The sequence below is a fragment of the Octodon degus genome, unplaced genomic scaffold, assembly GCF_000260255.1.
Source record: "Octodon degus isolate 3935 unplaced genomic scaffold, OctDeg1.0 scaffold00056, whole genome shotgun sequence".
Classification (NCBI taxonomy): Eukaryota; Metazoa; Chordata; class Mammalia; order Rodentia; family Octodontidae; genus Octodon; species Octodon degus.
This window is the reverse complement of record NW_004524632.1, coordinates 10520276-10528996: the sequence shown is the minus strand read 5'-3', so window position 1 is coordinate 10528996 and position 8721 is coordinate 10520276. Positions and strand designations below refer to the sequence as shown.

The following is an 8721-nucleotide window of genomic DNA, read 5'->3' as shown; positions in this document are numbered from 1 at the left end:
TAGACGGCATGGCTCTTTTCAGTTTATTGCATGAAGGAGTTACACGAGTCCAAGTGAAGGCGGACCCCAATGGTTACATTATACAAGCTGTGAGGTTTTTAAACTCGTGACAAGGGACTGAAGGGGCGCTCTACTCATTGCAAGGCAATCCTCACATAAGCTTCAGTGAGCCACAAGCACTTAAAACCCATGAACCTTCAGCTGATCGTCCTTGGCCAGTCCAATCTGCAAGAAAAAAAAGAGGGCAAAGCTTTAAAAACGAAAAGAGCCGATTTTTTCCTACTCCACCAGTACCCTGTAGTTCCCTGAAGCCTGATCTCAGGTGAAGATGGCATCAGAAAATCTGAAATTTCTTCCATAACGCCAAGGACAAATGCTGTAGGCTTTTTTCCTCTCATGTTTTTGAGACAGGATTTTGCTATGCAGTTCAGACTGGTGAGCTCATCTTGTAAGCCCAGACTGGTTTTGAACTTGCAGTGGATCCTGCCTTAGCCTCCCAAAGTGCTGATCACAGGCATGCACCACCATGTCTGGCCTTGTGGCAGGATCTCAGAACTCAACAAAGCCCTTACTTTCTTCACCTTTAAAATCTGGCAACCGAAAATAAATATATAAAAAAATAAAAAAATAAAAAGAAGATAAAACGCAGCAACCACGGGGCCAGAAAGATGGCTCAGTAGAGTAACCACTCGCCTGGCAAGTGCAAGGGCCTGAGTTCAATCCCCCGTTCCACAAAAAAAAAAAAAAAAAAAAACCACCCAGGAACCCAACAGCTGAATGGTTTTAGCTTGCCCAGAGGCAGCTTAAATCTCTAAGAGTGAACCGATCACAGCAGCCAGGCTCCTTCTGTGGCTCCTCTACCGACTACTGCCCAGCAGTGACTGGTCAGCTCAGCTGCATCCAGCTCAACTTCTGCATGTGCAGCAGCAGCCAGGCAGCGGGCAGGGCCCCAGCTCACCTCTACCAGGAACTGGCATATGTTCTTGCGCTGGTCACCCTGGAGCTGGATTACTTCTCCATATTCTGGATGCTCGATGACAGTACCATTGCAGGCAAATTTCTGCAAGCACGGAGCAGAAGAGAAAGATGTCAACGGAGAAGCCCGGGGCAGTCGTTTCCACGCAAGCTCCTGGGCCACAACCACCTCGGACCTACCTTCTTAAACGCCTTCACCAGTTTCTTTTTATCGTAATCATCAGCGATCCCCTGGACGGTGGTGAGGGTCTTCCTGCCGTTTCTCTGCTGGATTCTTATATGGATATAATCCTCAGTGCCGGCAGGAAGCAGGTCATCACCCTTACTTGCATCAGCAAAGGGGTCTGGGAGGAGAAAGGCAGCTCCTTCACGCGAGAGTCGAAGCTCAGCGGCCGCCAGAAACCGCCCGGGTGCGGGCAGGTCGGACGCGCCGTCCGCTGCCGTCCGGGCCGGTCACTCGCGGGCAGCGCGGGTCGCAGGCGCACTCCTTCCTCCCCGCGGCCGATCACGTGCCCGGGAGCCCAGCTGCAGACAGGCAGCTCGCCCGGCTGATGCAACGACCGGAAGCCGCGCGCCCAAGGCGGGACCAGGCCCCCCACGCCGATTGGAGCTAGGATTTGTCACTTAGGGGGCCGGCGCCGCCTCGGCCTCCGGCTCCGTGACAACGGCGGTGACGTGTCGGAAGTGACGCAGGGCGGCAGGGCGGGCGGGCGCGGCCCGAGCGAGGCGAGAGGCCATTCGTAAATGCGCCACCGAAGGCGCCGCCCGGCCCGCCAAGATCTCCCCTGGCTTCCTTCCGCCCGCCCGCCCCACCCCGCAGGGTCCGGCCGGCTCGGGGAAAGGCCTAGCGCCGCAGGCCGGAGCCTCAATCCCCCCGCCCCTTATCGCTTACCGAAAGAGTGGAGGTTCTGGATAGCGGACATACGATACGATTCCTTTTCCTCGGTGGAAACGGCCTGCGGAAGGCGGCTGCGGGAGAAGGCGGGCGGGGGGGACGGATCGCCGGGAAGCAGGGGGCTCGAGGGGGAGGCAGCTGAGTCGTCGGCGGCGGCTCAGTGACTGGGGCAGAGGGGCGGCGCCTGTGCTCACTTATATAGCCGCCCCTGTGACGCCAGCGCGCCACCCTCACGTCGCAGCCCCGCCCGCGCCTCCGTCAGCGCCAGCTCGGGGCGTTGCCGCTTCTGATTGGTCCGTGGACTGACGCATGCGTAGCGGCCCCACTGCGGGAGGGCGTTCTGCGGACTCGGGAAGAGGTGGGAGGGGGAGGACAGCGTTGGTGCGTCGGGGCGCCTGCGCAGGCGGGTGGACGGTGACTGGGCTGCGGAGGCGGCGGGGGAGGTTGCGAGCGCGCCTGCGCATATTGCGCTCTGGCGCAGTGTCGCCCTCTGTGCTGCAACCCTGCGCGCTCGAAGGGGGTCGGCTCCCCAGGGGTCCTCAGTGACCTACACTCCGACCCGCCTGCCCAGGTGCCAGGATTTGGGGCGGCGCCTCATTTAATCAACATCAAGTGAAACCTTACCCTACTGCTGAGATTATCGCCTGCGTCCTGAAATAGCGGTACCGCGGGTTGAACCCCGGACCTTCACTCCGAGCTGCTGCGTCGCTGGCCCTTTGCATGCGTTATTTTTTTCGGAGGCAGGGTCTCACTATGTAACCCAGGCTTGCCTGGAGCTCGCAGAGGTCCTCCTGCCTCTGCCTCCGCAGCGCTGGGATCACGGGCGTGCGCCACCACACCCGGGGCCACTGCGGATTTTGACCGCCGTCCGTGAAGCCGGGTGTGGTGGCGCACGCCCGTCCGCCCAGCGCTCGGGAGGCTGAGGCAGGAGGACTGCTGTGAGTTTGCGGCCAGCCTGCACTATATAAGGGAGGGAGTTGAAGGCCCGTCTGAACTACATAGGGAGACCCTGTCTTTATCAAAAAGCATAAAACTATTTCTTTGCTTTTTGAAATAATATTTTGCTTCTATTGTGTTAACTAAAACGGCATACTTAATCTCACTGGGGTTTACTTTTTTTTTTTGGCAGTCGGAGGCTCAATCCTGGGCGCTCTCCCAGTGACCCTTTATAGTTATATTTTAAATTTTGAGGCTGGGTCTCGGTAGTAGGTAGAGACGGACAAGTAAACAGCGAAGCAGAAGCTGTGGAATGGAGCTGGAGACCTCAGGCAGGAAGCCCTCCGCTGAAGGTCAGCGTGTGCCTGAGTCCCTGGACCTGCCCGCTGGGCAGTGCTGCCCCGCAGTCCCTGATCCCGGCGTCTCCGTCCCCAGCCTGCTGGGGGAGCGGCTGTTCCCTCCCCTGGTGACACCACCTCCGAGGGATGCACCAGGACTGGGGGTGCTTTATTCCAGAATTTAGTGCCTCTTCTGCCCGTGGACAGGGCCTTTCCCGAGGGGGCCCTGCGCCATGTGGCCTTCAGCACTTTGGGAAATTAACAGGTGTCCGGCGTCTGCACCATGCGGGCAGCCTGAGCCCCGGGGACCAGGACGCAGTGCCCGGGTCCTGATGCCTGTGTTGCCGCCGGAGGGGCCGACGACTGGGGTTACGGCTTTCTTGATGGCTGTGGACAGGGCCCGGGGTCAGGCACCTGGGGCTGGTGGGGAGGCCAGCGGCTGCAGCCCTTGGGCTGGGAACCAAACATTTCTGACCTTTGACTCATTCATTGGAGCAAAGGTGGTGAGGTCACCCTGGCACAGGGGCTGTCAGCTGGACGGAATGGCCCGGGCAGGGAGGGAAGTGGGAGACAGGGCCCTGGCCCGAGTGTGGGCTTGTGTGTGGGGGGATGGCTCTCCCCTTGGTGCCCCGGGAGCCTGAGACTCCCTCCCTCCCTCCTGATGACCCCAGCCCCAGGCCTGTAGCGCGTCCAGCTCCGTGTCTGGACTGCAGGCAGGTCGTGGCCAGGTGAGGACTGACTGGCAGGGACCCCACGGGGACAAAGGGCAGGTAGTCTCCAGGCCCTGGGAGGGCGACTCAGGAAAAGCTTCCTTTGTGTTTTTCTCTGAGGCAGGTAGGGGTACAGATTTGCTTTTGCTTTAAAAACAAAACAGCAGGACCTGCAGAATAGCTCAGCAGATGGAAGCGCCTGCTTAGCCAGACTCAGACTGGGGTTCAGTTTCCTGCATGCTGTGCCCCCAGGGCGCAGTGGCGCATGCCAGCACTTGGGAGGCTGAAAACAGGAGGATCCCTGTGAATCTGATCTGTGTAGTGATTGGATTCTGTACTAAATAATAAAAAGAAAAAACAAAAACAAAACCCCAGAGCTGGGCGTGGTGCCTGTAATCCCAGCATTCGAGAGGCTGAGACAGGAGGATCTTTGAGTTTGAGACCAGCCTGGCCTACAAAGTGAGTTTAAGGCCGGCGTGAACCGCACAGAGACCCTGTCTCAAAAAGACAAGCAAACAAGCAAGCAAAACCACAAGCAAGCCACAAACCCCACAGCAGTGAGCCTTTCTTTGGTCTGCACTGCCCTCAGTGGCCAGGCGGCAGGGTGCCAGCCACCCGCTCCTCCAGACCCCTGCGACGGCTCCTGCTCTGGCCTTGCTGGGTTCAGAGCCGAGTCTGCTTTGCACCCCTGTGGCCGGCCCAGCTCGGCAGCTCCCAGGGGCGGGCTCCCAGGGATCCTTCCCGGCTTTCTGGGCTGAGATGTGAGCCCTGTGGGACAAGCTAGGAGTGTGTGGCATTGCCACCCTGTGCCCGTGGCAGGCAGGCACATAGAGCAGGAAGAGCAGCCCAGCTTGCCATGGACCCGCCAGTCCCGACAATGACTGCCTTGCTCTGAGACCTTGGTGCAGGAGGAGAAACAGCCCGCGGCAGGGCAGGCAGGAGGGAGCGCGAGGAGGGAAGGAGGGGGCCGGAGGCGTCTGCAGGCCCCCAGTGCCCTATCTGCCCCGCCTGGCTTCCCCACACCACAGCCAGCTGTATACCAGCAGTGGGCTAGCCCGGGGTGTCATGTGCCCGCACGTGGGGCTCCTGCCTGGGTGTCCCCCAAGCTGCCTGGGCTCCTAGGCACGCGGAAAGCCCCACCTGTAAGGGGACACAGAGCAGGCACAACCCGAGGTGGAGACTAAGGTGATCTGAAGAGGGATGTCACACGGAAAGGCCGCCCGAGGCACGGAACAGGCAAGCCTGGAGTGCAGCCCTGCAGTTGGAGGGCTTTGGAGCGGGGCTCTGCCTGCCCTCAGGACCCTGCAGACACACTGAGACTAGGATTGAGACTGGGCGTGGTGGCACGCCTATAATTCCAGCTCTTGGAAGGCTGAAAACAGGAGAATCACTATGAGTCTGATCTGTATAGTGAGACCCTGTAGAACCAGTACTAGGTACATTAAAAGAAAAGAAATAAGAAGTAGGGGCCAGGGAGATGGCTCAGTGGAATAAGCGCTTCCCTGGCAAGCACAAGGACCTCAGTTCAATCCCTGAAATAAGTACTGGGGGTGAAGCTCACTGCAGAGTCCCTAGGTTCAATAGGGCCCGGGTTCCAGCTGTGCCGGTGTTGCAGGCAGCCGAGTTAGGTAGAAATATTCTAGGCAGCCAGACAGGGCCAGGCCCTCAAGGAGACAAGATGGAAGACAAGGCGACTTTGCAACTTGGAAGAGAGAGACACTCCCGTATGGGCCAGACCTCAAGACCAAGACAAAAAGAGAAACACAGCTACACACTTCCCTAGGGATGGGCGTCAGGGATTGATGTCCTAAATAGTATCAATCAACTTGAAAGAGCCCAAATGAGTCACTAGCCCAGCCCCCAACAGGAAGAGACCCTGTTCCATGTTTGTGCCCGCTTGCTACGTGACTCGCTTTCCCATTCGATACTGGATTTAATCAATTTTACCTGAGCAGTGGTGCTTGTAATCTCATTGGTTGACATAGTTTTGTCCCACCTCCTGCCCACCTAAGCGAGTTCCCATGTCTCCTCCACCACCTTAGACCCGCCTCACCACATGGTTTTCCTCTGTAAAAGTCCCTGGAAGAGACAACTTCCAGAGGACAACTTGCTTGGGGCCCCCTCTCCTGTCCCTCTCTCGGGACAGGAGCTTTCTTTCTCTCAATAAATATATTCTGCTCCTAACCTCCGTTTGTTCCTAAAATTCATTCTTCGGTTTTAGAGAACACGAGCTCGTGTAGGTCAGGCCGGGAGATCGTCTTTCCCTGTCACTTGGAGGCTCCCTGTATCGCTTGGAGGTCGCCCACCCGAGGCCAGTGTTTCTCCCTGTGCCAGCACCACACGGGACAGGGAGAGAACTGCCCACAGAACTCCGGGAAGCAGGAATTGCTGGATTTCCAGCTTATCATGGAAGCACTGAACTCACAGGCCACATGGAGGGTGGGAAGGGTTGGAGGGGTCTCAGCACTTTTTTTTTTTAAATTTTTTAAAAAATTTATGTGTGTGTGTGTGTGTGTGTGTGTGTGTGTGTGTGTGGCCAGCTCAGCCCACCCCGGGGCGGGGCTGGCGCGGTTTGTGGTGCTGGGGATGCAGCTGTGGTCCCTGGCTTGCCTAAGCAGGTGCTTTAGTCTGCTGTGCTATCTTGCTGGCCCCCTTTTTTTGTCTTTTTTTTTTTTTTTTAAACACATTTCTAGTTTATTATGGCAAAGGTGAATGCCACCTTGTCCACAACAGCAACCAGGAAAATTTATCCTCAAAATAACTTGGTACAGGGCTGGTGAGATGGCTCAGTGGTCTAAAGCACCTACTTAGAACAAGCTTAGCAAAGCACAGGGACCGCATGCCAGCCAGCCCCGCCCCCTGGTGGGCTGAGCTGGCCACACACACACACACACACACACACACACACACACATAAATAAATAAATAAAATTAAAAAAAAAATAACTCGGTACAAACACAGATGGGCGGCTTAGCTGGTGCCTATCCTTGCATCAGGCGTCCAGCTGTGCATTCAGCTCCTCTGCAGAAAGCTGCAGCTTGGGCCGGGGAGATAGCTCAGTACAGTAAGCACTTGCCTGGCAAACACAAGGTCCCGAGTTCAATCCCCGGTACCGAGAGAGAGAGAGAGAGAGAGAGAGAGAGAGAGAGAGAGAGAGAGCGCTGCTGCTGCTTTGAGTTCCTGCCTCTGCGTTGGCTGCCTCCACGGGTCCCTTTCTGGGTGCCGCCAACACCTCCAGAGCCGCGGTCTCCAGTCGTGCCACCTCTGTTCCTGCTCTGCGCAGGTCTTTGCTGTGTTTCTTTTCTTTCTTTCTTTCTTTCTTTCTTTCTTTCTTTCTTTCTTTCTTTCTTTCTTTCTTCCTTCCTTCCTTCCTTCCTTTCTTTCTTTCTTTCTTTCTTTCTTTCTTTCTTTCTTTGTTTCTTTCTTTCTTTCTTTCTTTCTTCTTCTTTCTTTCTTTCTTCCTTCCTTTCTTTCTTTCTTTCTTTCTTTCTTTCTTTCTTTCTTTGTTTCTTTCTTGCGTTTGCCAGGGCAGCGCTTATTCCACTGAGCCATCTCGCCAGCCCCTTTTCAGTCTGTGATGTGACAAGCTGGAGGTTCGTGGGGCAGCCACCCAGAGGCACCCCACTGCACTGCTCCATAGCCTTCAGGGTGTCTGCCTTCCCCTCAAAGTGCACATCTGCTACTGCTTTTTTTTTTTTTTGGAACCGAGGATTGAACTCAGATCCTTGCACTTGCCAGGGAAGCGCAGATTCTACTGAGCCATCTCCCCAGCCCCCAAGAAGTCTAGGTTTGACACCAACAACTTTCCACCGGTTTCCACGCCCGGCACCACCCCCAAAACCACTGTCCTCCTGCCACTTGTCTGGAAGTTGCTTTGGCCTGCTGTAGGGGGCAGGCTGGTTCCTGCCGCTGCCCACCAGCCCACCATGCCACGGGCAGTGGCCCGCCAATTCCACGTGGGCCCGCCGCCTTGATGCACTCGCCTGCGCCCCACCACCACGGCTGCCTTGGGAGCCGGCCCTGCCCAGCTATGGCCCCCAGCGTGGCCGCCTGGCTGGCTCCCATTCAGCTTAATGATGTCATCCAAAGACATATGTGTTTTGTCGGTCATGGTGGGCGCAGAACCGGGCCTGGGATTGAGCCTTTTTTGTCTCTTGGGAACAGGGTCTCACTCAGCAGTTCAGGCCAGCTTTGAGCTCACTTCGTAGCCCAGGCTGGCCCTCAGACTTGCTGAGATCCTACTATCTCAGCCCCTGAGTGCTGGGATTACAGGTGTGGGCTACCGCACCTGGGTTTCCAGGGGCATCTTTTTTTTTTTTTTTCTGTACTGGGGATCGAACTCGGGATCTTGTGCTTGCCATGCAGGCGCTTATGCTGCTGAGTTGTCTCCTTTCCAGGGGTATCTTAATTCATTCCTTAGTTGAGACACTGGGGATTGAACCTAGGGCCTCTGCGCTGAGCTATATCCCCAGCCCATTACAACAAAAAAATTCAAGAGCCAGGCATGGTGGCACACACCTGTAATCCCAGCCTTCAGGAGGCTGAGGCAGGAGGATCCTTGGGAGTTCGAGACCAGCCTGAGCTACAAAGTGAGCTCAAGGCCTGCCTGAACTGTGTAGTAAGACCCCATGTCAAAAAGACGAAACGTGCTTGCGCTCGCTTTGGCGGCAGCGTGTGTACTCAAATTGGAGCAAGACAGCGAAGGCTATCGTGGCCCCTGTACGAGGGTGGCACACAGATTCACGAATTGACCCATGTCTTTTGTCCAGCTGGTGGTCTGTGACCCTGCTTGCTGTGTCACCCGAAAGTGGCAGCTCTGCTGGAGCTGCTGCCGCACCGACCTCTGCGGCCTCCGGGAACGGTCCTT

The 8721-nt window shown here is 56.5% G+C and overlaps 1 protein-coding gene, 1 non-coding gene and 1 pseudogene across 3 annotated transcripts; 1 reads left to right on the top strand and 2 right to left on the bottom strand.

The window, feature by feature from the left end:
• Positions 1-2054, bottom strand: Eif1 (eukaryotic translation initiation factor 1). 2 transcript variants are annotated; one of them, XM_023718208.1, is made up of 4 exons: positions 1868-2054; positions 1156-1319; positions 959-1060; positions 1-250 (listed from the first exon to the last, which is right to left on the bottom strand). In XM_023718208.1, the coding sequence occupies exons 1-4, from the start codon at positions 1896-1898 to the stop codon at positions 152-154; spliced, it is 396 nt and encodes a 131-aa protein (XP_023573976.1). In that variant the 5' UTR covers positions 1899-2054; the 3' UTR covers positions 1-151. The 2 variants fall into 2 exon arrangements, with proteins under 2 accessions (XP_023573976.1, XP_004633817.1); XM_004633760.3 differs by having other exon boundaries at positions 1-225.
• A 4792-nt stretch (positions 2055-6846) lies between these two features.
• Positions 6847-7971, bottom strand: LOC111817365 (annotated as a pseudogene).
• Positions 7972-8506: 535 nt separating this feature from the next.
• On the top strand, positions 8507-8616 carry LOC111817380. Its single transcript, XR_002821599.1, has one exon. It is a non-coding gene; the product is annotated as a U6 spliceosomal RNA (small nuclear RNA).
• Positions 8617-8721: the final 105 nt, after the last annotated feature.